The sequence below is a fragment of the Pipistrellus kuhlii genome, unplaced genomic scaffold, assembly GCF_014108245.1.
Source record: "Pipistrellus kuhlii isolate mPipKuh1 unplaced genomic scaffold, mPipKuh1.p scaffold_m20_p_13, whole genome shotgun sequence".
In the NCBI taxonomy this organism is placed as follows: domain Eukaryota; kingdom Metazoa; phylum Chordata; class Mammalia; order Chiroptera; family Vespertilionidae; genus Pipistrellus; species Pipistrellus kuhlii.
In genome coordinates this window covers 14,898,446-14,918,375 of record NW_023425438.1, presented here as the reverse complement: position 1 = coordinate 14,918,375, position 19,930 = coordinate 14,898,446, and the positions used below count along the sequence as shown (strand labels likewise).

General features: G+C 36.9%; 1 protein-coding gene across 12 annotated transcripts in view; it reads left to right on the top strand.

Moving 5' to 3' along the window:
• The window catches only part of ATL2 (atlastin GTPase 2), a 43,427-nt gene that overhangs the window by 14,584 nt on the left and 8,913 nt on the right, over positions 1-19,930 (top strand). For 6 of the 12 annotated variants that reach the window (XR_004987387.1, XM_036435061.1, XM_036435057.1 and 3 more), the window contains exons 2-7: positions 4,890-5,134; positions 13,557-13,691; positions 14,209-14,313; positions 16,702-16,752; positions 17,059-17,115; positions 18,110-18,202. Coding sequence is in view for 11 of the 12 variants with exons in the window: in XM_036435061.1 (XP_036290954.1) it covers positions 4,890-5,134; positions 13,557-13,691; positions 14,209-14,313; positions 16,702-16,752; positions 17,059-17,115; positions 18,110-18,202 (686 nt within the window). In the remaining variant the exon portion in view is untranslated. The remainder of the gene's footprint in view (positions 1-4,889; positions 5,135-13,556; positions 13,692-14,208; positions 14,314-16,701; positions 16,753-17,058; positions 17,116-18,109; positions 18,203-19,930) is intronic. The other 6 variants (XM_036435059.1, XM_036435058.1, XM_036435065.2 and 3 more) reach the window with 6 other exon arrangements.

Genomic DNA, 19,930 nt, shown 5'->3' with positions numbered 1-19,930 from the left:
GTGTTGGTATCATGTTGGAGTTCGAAGTGTACAGTTTCAGGTTCTACCCTGGATTTACTGAATCAGAACATGGATCCCCAGGTCATTCATGTACATGTTAAAAGTTTGTGAAGCACTGTTATAGAGGAAATAATACTAAATTCATAAAACCTGGCCCTTTAGTGATCTAGGCATGTGTTTTCCTTATCTTTAAAATGGGTGAGTTTGGCTGCATAATGTCCAAAACCCCTGTGAGTGATATGTTAGACTTAATTTTAAGTACAGCAAGTTCTTACTTAATTTTGATGGGTTATTAAAACTGCAGTGAGATTACATATAGCATAACCAAGTTTACCATAAGCTAATTAATATAAACAAGAGTTAAATTCCTGTAGCACATTTCTGGTCATAAAACATCACTAAACCTATAAAGAAAGACCCCAAACACTTCTAATATTATACATTGAAATAACTATGAACTATATATACATTCAGAAAGAGTAGAAATAAGATTATTATGGCACACATAAACTAATTACTGCATTTCTGCATCACACCAAAAAAAAATTTTTTTGTCAATCTGATAAAAATAGGCACACATTTGATTGATTTACAAAGAATAAATAAAAAAAAAATTACCTACCCTTTTTGCTCCAGAGTGACTTTTTAGATAATTAGGTGCCTCAAGGCAGCAATTTACAACTAGTGTGCCGCAGGAAATTGTAAAACATTGCAATACCTGACTATGACCTCTTTTCTCTTAGATTGTCAAATAAAAGATGACAACAGCCAATAATAATAGCTATCTGGTGTGAATGAATAAAATTATACCTTTTTTATGGTCAGATCAGGAAAAAATATATTTTTGGTATGCTGCACATATCTTGTAATTAGTTTAGGTGTGCCATGAGATGAAAAAAGGAAAATTGCTGATTTATCTAATCAGTTTTTCACCTAGCAGTCTTCGAAATCATGGTGCAATGCTGCCTTTTGTAGTTTACATTTCTAGAGTGAAGACTACCTGGATTCTATCGGGTCTAGTAATAATTAATGTCGTTTTTAAACATTCGTTTAAAATCTTGCTTGGCGTTGACTTGTATTGACATAACCTTCAAACACGTGGTATCTACAGAACGTGTGAAGTGCAATTAACAAGTTTTGCTTGAAAAAGTTTGTGTTTGGTTTGGTTTTTGTTGCAAAACTAGGGCTAAGAAGATGGCGGATGAAGAGCATATTCGGCACTGCATGCTTTACGAGTTCCAATTATTGTAGGAAGAAAAGCAAGTGAGGCTGCAAAAAACATCTGTAGTGCTCTTGGTCAAGATGCAGTTAGCGCCAGAAAATGCCAGCGTTGGTTTGAGAAATTTCGCGAGGGAAATTTTTCGTTAGATGACAAGAATGGTCGAGGCCGTGTGTCCAATTTTGATCAAGAAGCTCTTCAAGCTCTTTTGGTGCAAAATCCTCAAATTACCCAACAAGAGCTTGCGACAACTTTAAATTCTTCACAAAAAACAATTTCCAATCAATTGCGTGCACTTGGCAAAGTCCAAAAGTTTGGAAAATGGGTTCCTCGTGAGTTGACCTACAACAACCGTAATCAAAGAGTCACAATTTGCAGTTCGCTCCTCTCTCGTCAAAACCGTTTGACGTTTTTATAGCAAATTGTTACCGGAGATGAAAAATAGGTGCTGTATGTTAATTTGAAAAGGCGGCCTCAATGGTTGGACAAAAATGAGGCTCCGCAGCCCACGCCAAAACCTGACTTGCATGTGAAAAAAGTGATGTTGTGTGTTTGGTGGAATTTTAAAGGAATTCTTCATTATGAACTTTTACCATCTAACCAAACCATTACAAGTGCAGTGTATAATGCCCAATTGGAAAGGTTAGCCCAAGCTTTAAGAGAAAAAGAACCCGCGCTGATTAATCGGAAGGGCGTAATTCTTCACCATGATAACGCACGACCGCAGACTGCAAGAATCACTGCTGAAAAACTGCGCCAGTTGGAATGGGAAGTTCTCCCTCAACCTGCATATTCTCCTGATATTGCCCCTTCCGATTACCATTTGTTTCGTTCTTTGCAAAACTTTCTTCTTGGAAAAAAATTTAATGAAGAATGCCTCAAAAATGCATTGACCGAATTTTTGGCATCAAAATCACAAGAATTTTACAACAGAGGGATTAAAATGCTTCCTGAGCGTTGGGCACAAGTAGTATTATAGAAAACAATGGCAACTATATTGTTGATTAAATTTTGTTGTATTGTTTAAATAAATTCGATTTAAAAATAAATCCGTTTTAGAAAACGACATTAATTATTATTAGACCTAATATTTATGTAGGACTTTAGATACTATTTAATTGGTTCCCAGTTAAACAGTCTACGTCAGATAGATTAGTTCCTGTGTGTGTTATTTCTCATTGGTAATTTATTATAGGAAATCTGTTTCATTCTGTATCATACTTGAACTTGAAAATACGTGAATATTGGATAATCTTTTAAGAACATTTATTAGGAATATAAACTAGATGTCCAATATAAACATATTACTTAGTAATGATTATATACATAATACATGTTATTTTAATAAAGACCTTAGAATTACATCCAGAGTTACTCTCTACTTAATATTTTTCTTGTTGATGCTCTAAAACTGTGAATAACAAATGGTAGGGAAGAATTTTTCTTCAATGATTTCTTGCTTTTCCACTTTGAAAGTGCTTTGTTGGTGAACTATTTTGAGTGAAATTCTAACAGATCAAGTTTGCTTTGAAATTCTGCATTGCTCTTTCTTTCTTGGCTTTACCAATGCATTCACTTTCTGAGAAATTCTATTTTGTTGACAATGATCTCACATAGCAAGTTCTTCTCTTCCAGGTAACAGTGCATTTGTAATGGCACTTAATGCTTTCCACCGAATTTCAGAGCCAGTCAGTTATCTTCCCAAACTTCTCAAATAATATTGTCAGCTAAAAACTTACTCCTTTACTAGCTCACACCTGTCCAGTTTTTAAGCATTTTGTAGTCTGTAGACTGTGCTTTTATAAGAAAATGGCCTCTGATTCAGTTTCATGGATTTGCTGATATGCATTCTATGAAGTTGTCCCACATCGTTAGTCAGTCTGTCACATTTAGCAAGATTACTGGTAATTGTACTGACCTAGAGGTTTGTGCTTCAGTTATATTTCCGTGTCCTTCACAATTGTGCTTTGTTGAACATGATAGTTTGAACGTGGATGATAATTTGTATTCTTTTATTCTTCACATCTGTAGACTTTATTTTTTTATTTTTTTATTTTTAAATATATTTTATTGATTTTTTACAGAGAGGAAGGGGGAAAGTTAGAGAGCTAGAAACGTCGATGAGAGAGAAACATCGACCAACTGCCTCTTGCACACCCCCTACCAAGGATGTGCCTGCAACCAACGTCCATGTCCTTGACCGGAATCGAACCCGGGACCTTTCAGTCCGCAGACCGACGACGCTCTACCGCTGAGCCAAACCGGTTTTGGCTACATCTGTAGACTTTAAAGTGCTTTGCTTTATTTCTAGGGTGACAATATTTTTACTTAAAATTTTTTTTGACATTATGGTGATTTACTTTTTTTGAGATTATAGTGAAAGCAAAAAGTTCCAAAATTTAAGAAAATTTACACCCCAAAAAGGAGAGCCAGTACATATATTTGTGCTAAGCACAACTCCCGGTTTTTAACTGGATGTTAGCATCAGCTAATTGCCAACAATGCTTGGTTTTGAGTTGGTCATAGTGTTTATAGTTAGAAATTTGAATTTTGATCCTTATTGTGGGAATCCTGATTATAATAAAGGTTACAAAAGCACAGTAGAGATTGAAAGTAAAGCAGTTTTAGTTTGAGGCTTTGCCAGTTTATGCTTATGGAGTGGTGGCAATGGGCTTTAACAGTTTTACTGTTTGTCATCTGTGTTTACAGCCTGTCTCGGCTTTTTACTCCCATTCAGCTGAGAGAGACACATTGTTCAGAAGAGTTCTTCTGTAACAGTTACTTTCTTCAGGTGTGCTGGGTGAACAAGGAAGAGTTTATGTAGCTGTTTTGGGAGCTGTGTGATTTTAAAGGTGGTGGCTGTGGTATTTGGTGAAAAAGAACAGGAGAGGTAGCTGAAACTAAGTTATAACTGCACCTCACTGACCATTTTTTGTGTGTCTTCCACTGAACATTTATCCTGTGCACCACCGAGTTACTCTTATTAAATTAGGGACTCGTTAGCTATATCATAGTCTCATTTTTGGAGAAGTCTGAGACCTTAACATATAGCCCTTTAAAGTTTCTGAATGAAAAGTACTTACATTTCTTACATATTTTAATCTTTGTAACTTGGAGTAACTTTCAGGCAATACCTACAAGGAAAATTGGATTGTGAATTATTAGGCGAAATTGATCCTCCCACCTCCAACTAGTTTCTGTGGGCATACAGTAGCAAAAGTTGTTTATAGAATAATGTAGTGCTCAGCAACATCTACTGCTCACATTCAGCTGTTAAAGACTTAATTGAGATAGAGTCCATATTTAGTATTGCGGCTTATCTGTACACTAGAGGCCCAAAGCATGAAATTTGTGCAAGGGGCTTGGCCTTCATAGTCCCAGCTTCGTCTGGAAGGTTGTCTAGCTGTCCAGTCTAATTAGCATATTATGCTTTTATTATAGATATAGTGGGAAATCTTACTGGTATTCTTGGTCTTATTATAGAATGAATGGGAAATCCAACCTCTACCTGACCATCACTTGTAAATATTTTCGGATGGTTGTAAGGGGGATGTGTGTGGTGGGGTGGGGTGGTATGGGAAGTTAATTGAAATTTTGCTTTAATTGTGATCTTTAGAAAAAGTTTGTAATGCAGAAATTTATGTAATGTTTTTCTTTTTTTAAATTCTAGGTGAGGATTATGAAGATGAGAACCTAGTAAACTCTGATGAGGTTATGAAGAAACCATGTCCAGTACAGATTGTTCTTGCTCATGAAGATGACCATAACTTTGAACTTGATGAAGAAGCTTTGGAGCAGATATTGCTACAGGAGCACATTCGTGATCTTAACATAGTGGTAGTATCCGTGGCAGGAGCTTTTCGTAAAGGGAAATCATTTCTACTGGACTTCATGCTTAGATATATGTATAACAAGGTGAATAGTGTCTTTTAAATTGAACCCAATTAAAAACAACAAACTACCAACCAACCAATTTTTTTTTAAAAGCTAATAGACAAAAAATAGTAAGAGCTGTATTTTTAGTTTTATAAAAATCAGTTCTTAATAAGACTTCTCAGTTATGACAGTAATATATGATTGAGCTCTTGATTGTACTTCTCTATAATTCCTTTTGCTTATAATACATACAGATGTATAAAATTGAGCATCTATGTTCCAGGCATTGCAGCTCTAATCCAAGATGCCTGTATATACTCCAAAATCTCTGAAGTACTGTTCATCTCTCCCTTTTTGTTATTTTTTTGTACCTTCCCCTTCTTGAACACCTTTCTAGTGGGTGAGGTAAGCTGATAGAGACTTTTGTAGAAGTACATCTATGCTCCTCGAGTCACCTTCATCTTTTGGATGAAGTTGAGTCCCTTATAGTGTCTTCCATGTTCTCTTAGACTCATCTCTTGCCTTTGTTCATAAAAGGATTTTATAGTTTTTAGTTCTTGAGTGTGTTATATTTTTCTCAGATGTCACTGTGCCCTTGGCCAGTCTTCACAGGAGGCCTTCCCTAATGTCTAAGGCTAAGTTATGTCCTTCTCCCAATGCTCAAAGCACAGGTCATGTGTTTTATTTTTATTTTTTAAAAAAATATATTTTATTGATTTTTTTTTACAGAGAGGAAGGGAGAGAGATAGAGAGCTAGAAACGTCGATGAGAGAGAAACATCGACCAGCTGCCTCTTACACACCCCCTACCAGGAATGTGCCCGCAACCAATGTACATGCCCTTGACCGGAATTGAATCTGGGACCTTTCAGTCCGCAGACCGACGCTCTGCCGCTAAGCAAAACCGTTTTAGGCCATGTGTTTTATTGATACTATTTTTTATACCATTTTATTACTAAAGGCCTGGTGCACGAAATGCATGCACAGGGGTGGGGGAGAGAGGGTTCCCTCAGCCTAGCCTGCACCCTCTACAGTCCAGCACATCCTTCACAATCCAGGATCACTGGCTCCTAACTGCCTGTCTGATTGCTCCTACTTGTCCTCCCTGCTGGCCTGGTCACCCCCAACTGTTTCCCCTGCAGGCCTAGTTGCTCCACGCAGCCTGCTGTTTGGTCGTTTGGTTGCCCCTCACTAACTCCCCGTCGGTTCAGTTGCGATGGTTGCTTAGGCTTTTATATATAGATTTTTTTTTCTGGCTAGTTTAACCTCTATCAAGGGTGGGCCTTATCTTGAATACCAGATCTCCTGCACCTAGGACAATACTTGGCCTGTGTAAGCACTCATTTTATATTTTGGCTAATGATCTCCCTTTCCTTACACATTTTCACTTTTTGATGGTGCCAGAAAACTGTTATTTCCCTCCTCCCTTGCACCCCTCCAATTCTGACTTTTTCCCTGAAAAAAGCAAAAAAAAAAAAAAAAAAAAAAAAAAAAAAAAAAAAAAAAAAAAAAAAAAAAAAAAAAAAAAAAAAAATTTTTAAATTTGAAACAGAATGTTTTTATAACAGTTTCAAGTTGGGCTGCGGGGGTGGGAGTTTGATAGAGACCAAGAAAGAATAGGAAATTTGGAATGGATCATTTAGTGGGAAGGGCTTTATTGGGAGCATTTGACATTTTGACATTTAGAAGCCACATGAAGATGCTAGAAATAACACTTTGACAGAATTATGTAATTGTCTAAATCAGTGGTCCAACCTACGGTCTGCGGACTACTGGTGGTCCATGGGGTTAGAAAGGTTGGCGACTGTTGGTCTAAATATTAGTCAAGGTGCTCACCTTTATGAGTTCTATCAATATATAAATCTGTAATTATGCATCTGCTTTTCAGGAAATTCTTTTTATAGGGGTCTCTTCAGGAATATTCAAGTGTGCCTGAGTATCAGAATGTAGTTCCTATTAAAGAATACTATTCTATTGGAAATTGAGAAAGATGGTATTTTAAAGTTTTTCCACTTAAACTTGTTTTTTCCCCCTGAGTTTCACATCTGAGAGGACTGTATAAATAAAAGTACACTGTACATTTAAAGTTGGTTAAGAATTTCTGTATTTTGAGGTTCCAACCCCTTAGTTAGTTTGAGTGAATTGTCTCTATCTGTGTCTGAGCTGTTCACTGCAAATGTATTTGATTTCAAGTAGGTCCCAGACAGTAAAATGTTAGAAGGGGAAGTAATCGTAGATCACTTGTCTGGCAATGACAGGTAAGTTTCACCTCAGGTGCCATTTGTGATTCCATCTCTGATCACTTAGCAGGGGCTGTTCAGAGGAGGACTAGCAGTCCACACGTGTTTGCTGTCTCTCTCTAATAGGGTTCCTGCCCCCTTTCCTGGGGAAGACACTGAAGCCGTAGAAAGTTATGAGGGCCTGAGTGCTGTTACATACCGAATTAGTAGCTTCTAAGTTGAAATATTTTTATTAATTTTTATTCAAAAGGTTTCCGTGTAGAATTCCTGATATAAGTAATCTCTCTTAATTGAAAATTGCATTAAACAGCGTCTGATTTGTAAGATGACATGCTTGTACTGATTTAATGGTGGGTTATAGCTTTCCTAGGAGATGAAAGGAGCAATAACAATGGAATGGTTTTCGATTTATTTCATTAACCTGTATGCCTTCAAAGGTGGCGTGCTAGCTAAAGAAGGTAGGAAGTGATATAAAGTGTGGTCTTTTTTTTTTTTTTTTTTTTTTAAATAAGTTTGTTTTTATTTTTATTTTTTTAAATTGATTTCAGAGGGAGGAAGGGAGAGGGAGAGAGAGAAACATCAATGATGAGAGAGAATCAATCGGCTGCCTCCCACACACCCCACACTGGGGATTGAGCCTGCAACCTGGGCATGTGTCCTAACCAGGAATGGAACTGTGACCCCTGGCTCATGGGTTGACGTTCAACCACTTAGCCACACTGGCTGGGTAATATGTGGTCTTTTGTGATTGCCATCGTTCACTCAGTGTTATTTATTTATTTAGAGAGGGAGGAAGGGAGAAATACACACACATGCCCCAACCAGGGATCAAACCTGCAACCTAGATATGTGCCCTGACCAAGAATTGAACCAACGATACAGATGACACTCCAACCGAGTCACACTGGCCAGGGCGCTTTAAATGTTCTTTTATGTTGTAGCATTATCGGTACTTCATTGCTTTTTAGGATAATAACAATCTATTGTGTAGATATAACAGATTTTATTTATCTACTAGAGGCCCTGTGCACGAATTCAAGCAGGGGTGTGGTCTGTCTGGCCCAATCGGGGAATATTGGGGCCCGGCCTGTCAGGAGGAGGAGACGGTGGGAGGTTGGCGGGCCAGCCCACCCTGATTGGGGCCTGATCAGGGCCAGGCCAGCTGGGGGAAGGGCCGTGGGCAGTCTGGTGGGCCCCATCCTAGATTGGGGGCGGGGCTGGCCATGGTGAGGGGTTATGGGTGATAGGCCAGTGGGTCCTGCCCCTGATTGGTGTGAAAGGGGGGGGGGGCGATCAGGGGGTGGCTGTGGGGAGGGATCTAGCCATGGGCCAATCGGGGTGGTGGGGGCGCATTGGCATGGGACTGGCTGGGGGGAGGGGCTGAAGGAGGTTAGCTAGCCAGCCCACCTCCTATTGGGGTAGGGGGCAATTAGGGGAGAGGGCTGGCTGGGGGGAGTCTTTGGGCCAATCGGGGTGGGGCTGGGTGTGGGGAAGGGCTATGGGCAGGTCGGGGTGGGGCTGGCGGGGGCGGGGGTGGGGTGGAGAAAAGTCACAGGAGGTTGGCGGTTTGGTTCGTTGGCTGCAGTGGGTGTCTTAGCAATCGGTCATTCTGATCCTTATGGGGTTCCGTTCACTGGCTTTTTATATATATAGTTAATAGACATTGGTGTTTCCATCTTTAGTCTTATAAATAATGCATAGTTTAACATATATTCACTAATTATACATAATACTTTTATATACCTGTATATAAAAATGGTATGAGGTAAGGGTTCAGTTTCATTTTTTTTGTATGTGTCTATCCAGTTGTCCTAGTACCATTTGTTGGGAAGACTATTCTTCCCTCATTGAATGGTCTTGGCAACCTTGTTGAAAATTAGCTGGTTATGGACATGTAAATTTATTTCTGGGCTCTCAATTCTGTTTCAGTGACCTCTTTGTCTATTCTTATACTAGTACCAGACTGTCTTGATTACTGTTGCTTTGTAGAAAGTTTTCAAATCAGGAAGTGAGAGTTCTCTTACTTTGTTCTTCCTTTTCAAGATTGTCTATTCTAGGTCTCTTGCAATTTTATGTGAATTTTAGATTTGGCTTACAGATTTCTATGAGAGATTAAATGGGGTTCTGTTGATGATTGGTTTGAGGCTGAAAGTTTGAGTATTGCTCTCTTAATATTAAGTGTTCCAATCCATGAACATGGGATATTTTCCCATTTATTTAGCTCTTTAATTTCTCTCAACAATGTTTTGTAATTTGCAGAGTAAATTTTATTGGTTTTTAAATTTTTTATTTTTTAATGTTATTAAAGGAAGTTTTCTTAATTTCATTTTCACATTGTTCATTCCAAGTTTATAGAAATACAATTGATTTCTGTACTTTGATCTTATATCTTGCAACTTTGCTCAACTCTTTTATTAGTTCCAATAGTTTTTTAGTGGATTCTTCAGAGCAGTGGTTCTCAACCTTCCTAATGCCGCAACCCTTTAATACAGTTCCTCATATTGTGGTGACTCCCAACCATAAAATTATTTTCGTTGCTACTCCCTAACTGTAATTTTGCTACAGTTATGAATCGTAAATATTTGTGTTTTCCCATGGTCTTAGGCGACCCTGCTAGCGGTTCTGACCAACAGAAAACACAGATATTTACATTATGATTAATTAACAGTAGCAAAATTTCAGTTATGCAGTAGCAACAAAAATAATTTTATGGTTGGGGATCACCATAATATGAAGAACTGTGTTACAGGGTTGCAGCATTAGAAAATTTGAGAACCACTGCTTTAGAGTCGTCTGTATATATGATCATTTCATCTGTACATAGAGATAGTTTTACTTTCTCTCCCCCCCCCCCCCAATTTGAATATCTTTTATGTATCTTTCTTGGCTAATTTTCCTGGTTAGAACCTCCAGTACAATGTTGAGAACAAGTAATAAGAGCAGACATCCTAATGAAAGCATCTAGGTTCTCAACACTATGTATGGTGTTAGCTATAGATTTTTTTTGTAAATTTAAAGTCACGTTCAGGGTGTTTCTTTCTATTCCTAGTCTGCTGGGAGTTTTTTGTTTTAAATCATGAATGGATATTTTTTTGCCAAATGCTTTCTTTTGCATCTATTGATATGATCACGTGATTTTCTTTATCCAGTTGATGTGATGGATTATAATTTTTTTAATATTGAGTCAGTCTTACATCCCTGGAATAAATCTGACTTAGTTATGGTATACAGTATAATTCTTTTTATACATTGTTGGATTCAATTTGCTAGTACTTTACTTAGTATTTTTGTATTTGTGTTCATGAGATATATTGATCTTACTTGTATTGTCTAGCCAATTTTGGTATTAAGATAATACTGGCCTCATAGAATTAGTTAGGAAGTGTTTCCTCTGCTTCTATTTCCTGGAAGAGTTTATAGAGAAATGGTGCTATTTCTTCTTCAAATATTTAGTAGAATTCACCAGTGAAATTGGGCTTTAGTTCATTATTTTTTTAGAAAGCTATTAATTATTCATTAAATTTCTTTAGTAGAAATAGGCCTATTCAGATAATTTTATTTTTATATGTGTAGTTTGGTAGTTTGTTTCTTTCAAAGAATTGATCCATTGTAACTAAGCTATCAAAATTGTGGGCATAAAGTTGTTCTTACTATTACTTTATTATCTTTTTAATGTCCATCAAATAATAATCTTAACTCCTCTTTGATTTCTGATATTAACTTGTCTTTTCTCTCTCTCAAATAAAGTTCATTGATCTTTTCAAAGAAACATATTTTGGTTTCATTGATCCGCCCCCCCCCCCCCCCCCCCCCCCCGCCATTGATAGCCTGTATTTTTGTTTTTGTTTTGTTTTGTTTTTCCTTTTCATTTTTATTGGTTTCTGTTCTACCTGTATTCTGCTTGCTTTAGGTTATATTGCTTTTCTAATTTCCTAAGGTGGACATTTAGATGGCTAGTTTTAGTTCCTTCTTCCTTTTTAATGTGTGCACCCAATGCTATAAATTCTCCTCTAAGCACTGCTTTCGCTGCATTTCATAGTCTCATGAGTAGTATTTTTGTTTTCTTTTAGTTCAAATATTTAAAAAACTTCTGTGGACCCCTATGTTGTTTCACAGTGTGTTGTTTAGACGCCAATTATTTTGAGCTTTTCAGCCCTGATATTATTGGTTTCTAGTTTAATTCCATTGTAGTCTGAGAGCATACTTTGTATAATAGTCTATTCCTTTGAATTTGTTTTTAGCCCTAGAATGTCGTCTATTTGGGTGAATGTTCTGTGTGAGTCTGAGAGGAATGTGCATTCTGTTGTTTGATGAAATGTTCTGTAATTCCAGTTTATTCACTTGATTGCTGGTGCTATTCAGTTCAACTATACCCTTACTGATTTTGTTTGCTGCATTTGTCAGTTAGTGATTGAGAGGTGTTAGTTTAGAATTGCCTCATATATTTTCATGCTTTGTTGTGAAGTACATACACTTTAACGATTGTTAAGTTTTCTTAGAGAATTGACTCCTTTATTATATGTAATACTGTACTTTATGCTGATAATTTCCTTGTTCTAAAGTCAGCTCTGTCTGAAATTAGTACAGCTACTCTAGCTTTTGTTTGATTAGTGGTTGCATGATATATATTCCTTAATTTTCTTACTTTGAACCTACCTGTGTCTTTATATTTAAACTGTGTGTTTTTTGTAGACAATAGATAGTTGAGTCTTTTTTATCCACAGTGACAGTTTCTGTTTTTTATTTTTATTATTTTAAAAAAATATATTTTGTTGATTTTCTACAGAGAGGAAGAGAGAGGGATAGAGAGTTAGAAACATCGATGAGAGAGAAACATTGATCAGCTGCCTCTTGCACACCCCCTACTGGGGATGTGCCCGCAACCAAGATACAATGCCTCCCGACCAGAATCCGCAGGCCGACGCTCTACCCACTGAGCCAAACTGGTTTTGGCAAGTTTCTGTTTTTTAATTGCTTTATTTTAGATCATGCATATCTAAAACGATTATTGATATAATTGGATTAATATATCTTATGTTTGCACTGTTTTGTTTGTTACACTTGCTTTTGTTTTTTAAATGTGCCCTTACCAGGAATTGAACCATGACTTTCCGGTTCGTAGGTCAGTGCTCAACAACTGAGCCATGCCATGCCGGCTAGGCAATTCTTTTCTTTTCTTTTCTTTTTTTCTGTAACATTTTTAAGCAAATGGCAGATACAGCCTTTCACCATAAATACATGCATGTTTAACAGAAAAGGACTCTGTTAATGTGTTTATTAATAACATAACCATAATAGTATTATCATAGCAAAGAATCAACTTTGTTCTGATTTAATATCATCTAATATAATATCCACTCTAGGTTCTTTAGAGACTTTTACAGTTGGATTGTTTGAATCAGATTGCAAACAAGTCTTGTGGTTATTTTTAAAGTCGATATATTTTTTTAAAGAGAACATTAAGGTAGTGCGAAAACATTTTAGTGTAAGTTATTCTAAGAGATATACTGTTTTTGACAGTCATTCTGTCTGGAACTTAGTTTTGCTTATCTGTATGAGAAATGTCAAAATAGATGGTAGCTATTTTTTTTGCGATTATTAAACACTAGTGGCCCGGTGCACAAATTTGTGCACTGGTGGCTCCCTCAGCCTGGCCTGTGGGGATCAGACTGAAACCAACTCTCTGACATTGTGAGAGGGTGCGGGCCATGCCATGGGAACCCACTGGTGCATGATTGGGGCAGGGGAAGGACCGAGGGAGGGCTCCAGGTGTGTCTGGCCTGTCTCGCCCAGTCTCGATTGTCTGGGCCCCAGCAGCAAGCTAACCTACCAGTTGGAGCATCTGCCCCCTGGTGGTCAGTGCACGTCATAGTGACTGGTTGAATGGTTGAACAGTTGGACACTTAGCATATTAGGCTTTTATTATATAGGATAAGAAAGCTTTTCAAAATAGGGAAAAGTGGTGTGACTCCACTTATCTAGAAGTATAGAGAGAGAAAATGTGAGCAGATTTGAGAGGGTTTAGGTGTGAGAAAGACCACATCTGATGGACCACCTCAGATGAGATTTGGGACTGCTTTTGTAACTGGTTGTGTAATATTCCAGTGTATTTTATCTCACTGGATTTGCCTTCCTCATCTGTAAAATAGAGTGGGTGATTTTATATTTCTTTCTAGTTCTTAATTTTTTGTTTTATTTTACATTTATGCTTTACTTTTACAGGATTCTCAAAGTTGGATTGGTGGAAACAATGAACCATTGACTGGCTTTACATGGCGAGGTGGTTGTGAAAGAGAAACAACAGGCATACAAGTCTGGAATGAAGTGTTTGTGATTGACAGACCTGATGGAACAAAAGTAAATATTATTTATACTTACTTACTGTGTTTTTTCTCCTATATTTTTTCTTGAGTTATTTTCTGGTATTAAAGGGAGCCCTCTGCTTGGCCTGTGCCCTCTTGCAGTCTGGGACTCCTTGGGAGATGTAGCAGAGCGTCAAGTGGCAGGTGGCTAGGGAAGAGCCTGAACTGAGGCCAGGCATCACATTGCTGACCCTCATCCCGGCCCACTGCCTGCTGCCACCACTTGGTAGCACTGCTGCAGAGTTGGGAGAGGCTCCTGCTGCCGCAGCTGCACTCGCCAGCCATGAGCCCAGCTTCTGGCTGAGCAGCGCGCTCCTTGTGGGAGTGCACTGATCACCAGGGGGCAGCTCCTGCACTGAGCGTCTTCCTCTGGTAGCGCCTGTCATAGTGACTGATTGGCCGGTTGTTCCATTTATTAGGTAGGAACGGTCGCTTAGGCTTTTATATATATAGATTTTTAAGTTCACTATTGGTGAATATTTTACTTAATTTTTTAAACTTTAAATTTCTAGGTGGCTGTGCTGCTAATGGATACTCAGGGTGCCTTCGATAGCCAGTCAACAATCAAAGACTGTGCAACAGTGTTTGCTCTGAGCACTATGACTAGCTCAGTCCAGGTGAGACACAAGATGCTGTGGTATGATTGGTTCAGATCAACTTAATACTTTTCCTCTTCCTCAAAATGCCTTTTGATCGGAGAAAAAGGGTTAAAGTTGCCAAGAAAGTAATAAATCAATAGCCAATTCCTATGGTTTTTCTTCATAGTATCTGATGCCTTTTTTTTTTTTTTTTTTTTTTTTTTTTTTTAAGAAAAAGTTATTGCATGTTATCCTTAGTTGGATTCAGTCATATGGCTGGCAGATATGTACTCCTAACATAAGAAATGTTTCTTCTCAGTGGTAGGTTATAGGTGATGCTGTCACAGTCTTAGAATTTTTGTTTTGCTTTCCAGTAATATCTGGAACATATGACCAGTCTGGAAGTTCCTATTTCCATACTTCCTCAATTTGAAGTATCTAGCTGTCAGAGTGAAAAGAAGAGTTGTGTATCATGAGATAAAAGAGGAGTACTTTTCAGCCTGGCTTCTATTTATTATAGGGCTTGGGATATCTGTCACTGTCAACTTGGGGATCCTCAGTCTCCTTTGTCCATTTTGTTCAACCTCTTTTTCTCTGATCGTGCAAGGTGGCAGAACTGCTAATCCCTTTAGGAAAGCAGAAACCACATTTTTATGTTTATATTATCACAGTATAGTCCTTCAGTTAGCATTGTGGCTTGCCTTAAAATATAATGTGGAGTGGAGTTCTCTGTCCTAAAACTTGTACCATGATTTTTTCTTGTTTATTCAGTTTTATGGTAGTAGAAGGCCTGGTTTTGGACAATCATTTACGGTCACTCTTTTATCTATGAAATGAGTATTTTACCCATCTTGCTTATCTCACATGTGGTAGTTATGTGCAATCAGATATGAGATCTAAATGAGATAATGCAGTAAGAAAGTCATTTCTTATGTTAGGAGTACATATCTGCCAGCCATATGACTGAATCCAACTAAGGATAACATGGAATAACTTTTTCTTTAAAAAAAAAAGAGCTATACTGTGATAATTTGCTTTGTAAACTATTAATAATCAAGAAGATTAAAGTTATTTTTTTTATTATTGCTTTCCTCCTGATATTTGGGGCTAGATTTCTCACCTTCTTTATATAAGCTGTCTGGCTGATAGATCAATGACAAATTGATCTCTTTTTATCTGTTCTTTCATCAAATAATTATTGAGCCTCTATTAAGTGCAACACAGTATGTTAAGTACTAACCATCTAAATGAACAAATCCTCTCATTGCTATTTGCAACTTGGCTCAGACAATGAAAGGATCTGGACCTCTTATCTAAAAGTTAAGGCCCATGTGGTAAAAATAGATTGGTCATGCTTTTGGTTTTAAGTCTGTTTATTTACCTATTTACCTATTTATTTATTTATTTATTTATTTATTTATTTATTTTCTTGGTTTTAAGTTTAAATCTAAGAGTTTAATCATCTCAGTCATTAGTTACTTTTTTAAGTACTCTGTTTGGAGTTAGTCAGCTGAGAATATTATTTTAATTTTGCTGACCTGTATTGGCTGTTTGTATTCTTGACTTCCAAGTGATTCAGCTAGATTATCACTCATTTGCTGTTAGAACAAATTGTTCTATCTTTGGAGCAACCCTGTTTTCTTAGACAACGTTATTTCTTAGCAGAGTGACATCTGTGGACATCCATTTTTCTCCTGTAGTGGCCCAGGTCACCTCATAAAGACCTGAGCCAGAAGGACTGGACCTAGTGAATCTTTTCTCCAATTTTCCTTCCCTGAGAGTACTTAGACCTTCCATTATCAGCTCTGGTCTATGGAAAGCTTCTTGAGAATTTCAGAAAGGGCAAGAGTGCCACCTACTGCAATTTTTTTTTTTAGTTAGCACAAACTGTTGAAATTTTCATGTTATTTAGTCTGATGAGTTTACTTGTGTAAAAAGAGAGCAATATTAGAATTGAAGGTAGTTGAGACACTCATCGAATAACTATCAGCTATATATGATTGTACTGGTATCAGGGAGGAATTTATCTTTGTAGAACTATGCCCCTCACATTCATTGACTTGAGAAAAATAATTTTGGAAACAATATTTACTTTAAAAAAACCTGATTATAACATTTTAAAGTAACCTTGAGAAGGAAAATAGAAACGTACTACTTAATATACCTTTTTAAAAGTCTGCTACTTTTTTAGGCCCCATATGCCTGTATTCATGATTTTTATAGTTTACTCCCACTGTTTTCCTCTGAATGTTTTATCCTATTAGGAAAAATGAAAATATCCTTTCCATATGCCACAGATTAATATAGTGAGTGGCTAAGCGATTCATTTGTACTGAAGTATAAAATAGCCTTTATTTCCACAAGTAAAGCTATACACAGCTGGGTATTCAAAATAAAACACCAGTAAAAACAATTTTGTTTTAACAGGTATATAATTTGTCTCAGAATATTCAAGAAGATGATCTTCAGCACTTGCAAGTACGTAAGACTTCATGTATGTCCAAGTATTGAAAATTTAATTCCTAGTTTATTGTGGCTTTACTCCTAAAAGCCTATAACATTGTAAGAAGATTGAATACTGCATGATTTTAAACTGATGTACGACTTCTTATTCATTAAACTTTTTATTAATTAAATTTTAATATATACCACCCAGTATGTTAAAAAATTAAATGCTTGGCTTTCAGATGATATCTGACATCTAGTGGTCTGATGTAAAACAGTTTACAGATGTCTTCTTTCAATTTCTTTGGAGGCATTATTTTAAATAACTTGATTTAATAGTTATTTACAGAGTATGGCAGGCTTGCAATGGAAGAAATCTACCAGAAACCATTTCAGGTAAAATAAATATTTTATCTTTTTTTTTTTTTTTTAAAGTTATCTATGGACAGCTATCAAGTCATCTCATTTGTAACTGAAAACATGAGGTCATTACAACAAACTTATTTTTAGCAATAGATTCAGCAGAATTGATATTAATTTATGGTAATGTTATCACCAACTTATCAATAGTAAGCTAATCAAATACTAGTAGGAAATAGAACAGATGACTATAGATTCTAAATTAGATATTACGAATTCTAATACTTAATAGATAGTCACTTAAATTTCTTTTAACATGATAAACTACTACAAAATAGCATAGGTTTCTTTGGTGGTGGTGTATTGTAAGTTGAGGTTAATCCTGTTCTTTATTTTGATTTCATAGATAATTATTTATATTTCTCCCCCCTTCTGCTCTTTTATGCCCATGTTTTTTAAATGATAGGTACAGAATATTGTTAGAAATTAATCTGGGTGGAGTTATTTTAGAAGTATTTACTTTGCTTGCTTCTGTGGAGCCCTTTATGATAGAGATTAATTAAAAACAATTCTGCCTCAGTCTTGTCTTGCTCAAGTGATTACTTTTATGAAATATTTGGGCTGGTTATAGCTTCATTTTGTGTACATGGATGAAATACACTCTATTGGGCCCGTTTCCTTTTTTTCTGAGTTGGGGTATTTTTACCACCAAGGGGATATTTGCCAGTGTCTGGAAACATTTTTGGTTGTCAACATTTTGGGTGGGGAGTTAACTTAAAACCTGCATTATTGCTTGTGGTAGCTCTTTAAACATAGGGAAGTTCTCAAATGGAGGTAACTGCTTGGTGGTATGTGATCTGGGAGTGTTAGTTTAGGTAGGCCCTTGATATAACTATGAGCAGCATTAACCATTTAATACTACAAATTTTTATAAGGATTGTTTAGGGCCTTATTTGGCTTCCTTTGTTAAAGTAGTGGCTTTTTTGCAAGATTTTATAAAATAAATGATTTCTTTTTCCCCCGTGTATAGACATTAATGTTTTTGATTCGAGATTGGAGTTACCCTTATGAACACTCATATGGTTTGGAAGGTGGAAAACAATTCCTTGAAAAGAGATTGCAGGTAAGCCCCACTTCTTAGGAGAGTGTAAATGCCAAGCCAGGTGAAGGAGTGGGCTTTCTGGACTGCTGCTTAGACTACCAGTCTCTAGGTATCCTTGGGATAAAGAATAAATTGAGTATCCCCAATTAGCTCAGAGGACTCCATACATAATCAGTGAAAAGAGGACAATGACTTACCTACTTAGATTGCATCCATGTTCCTCTCTGGCCCAGCTGATCTTCTGGACGTTTAGGACAGACTGGATAATGTAATGTGCATGCATCGAGCACAGACGATGCGGATGTGAGGCCATCTCTCCAAGGAATACTATCTCATAGGATGACAGCATATGGAGCTAGAAAGGGATCTTAAATATCTACTTCAGTCTTCTTTTAAAAAGATATATATTGTAAAACTAGAACCCAGAAAAGTGACTTGCTTTTGATCACTTCAACTAATTATTGATAACTGGACTACAACCTGAATATCCAGTGTCCTGGCCCATGGAGGATGCTACACCAAGGCATTCCTGGAAAATAACCTCGCCAACATGATCCTTTATTCCTAAAGGTACCCTCCGTGGCATTATTTGGAAAACCCTTTTGTCAGATACTACCCATCCACTCACCTACACAAAAGAGGGTTCTGTCTTGATTAATACAATTTTCTTTGCTTATGTGATGACACATTTAGTTTCTCAACTGCATTCATAAACTTTGGGTACGATATAGTTGTCTTATTTCTAAAATGAGATTAAAACCAGCTCTTCAATCTTGGATTATTTGAAAGGCATTTTTATCTTTAGACCCTACTGTTGGAGATCATTTTAGTCATCTAGAATTTTCTCTGGTTTGTTCAGAAGAAATTAACACACAGCACATTAGGCATATTGCCTAAACTCAGAATTATGCACTTAAGAGCCAAGAAGGATTTTTAGTGTCTTACTGAAGTGACATAGAAAAGTGCTTAAAACCATCAGTCTGCAGCTTGATGAATTTGTACAAATTAAACATAGCCACCATGTTCCTGGCATCCTGAATCACCCACCTCCATCCACTGACAACCACCCTTCCTCTGGCCCCAGACCCTCTACCAGTTTACTGACCTCTAATTGGCTTTGTTTTTATACTTTTTAATGAAGGGAATCATATACAGTATGTATTTGTTTGTGAATAACTTCTTTTGTCTATTATTATGTTTCTGAGATTAATCCATACTGTTTCAAGTCGCTTAGTTAATTCTTTTATTTATTTTTAAAAATATATTTTATTGATTTTTTTACAGAGAGGAAGGGAGAGGAATAGAGAGTTAGAAACATCAATGGGAGAGAATCATCGATCAGCTGCTTCCTGCACACCCCCTACTGGGATGTGCCCGCAACCAAGGTACATGCCCTGACCGGAATTGAACCTGGGACCTTTCGGCCCACAGGCCGAGGCTCTATCCACTGAGCCAAACCGGTTTCGGTGCTTAGTTAATTCTTGTTGCTATGCAGTATTCCATTGTATGAATAAACAATGATTTTTCAGTTCTACTTTTGATAGTGATTTAGGTAATTTCCAGGTTTTGATGATTATGACTGGGGTATTTGGGTATGTTTTTTAGACTAATTTTTGAGAAGTTATATTGGGATAAATAGTTATTAAAAATCTAAAGTTAAGGTATTCTTCCAGAAAAGACAGAGCAATCTCTCTTCCCCAAATATTGATAACTAGCATTAATCGTAAATATCATTGGGACTGAGAGCTG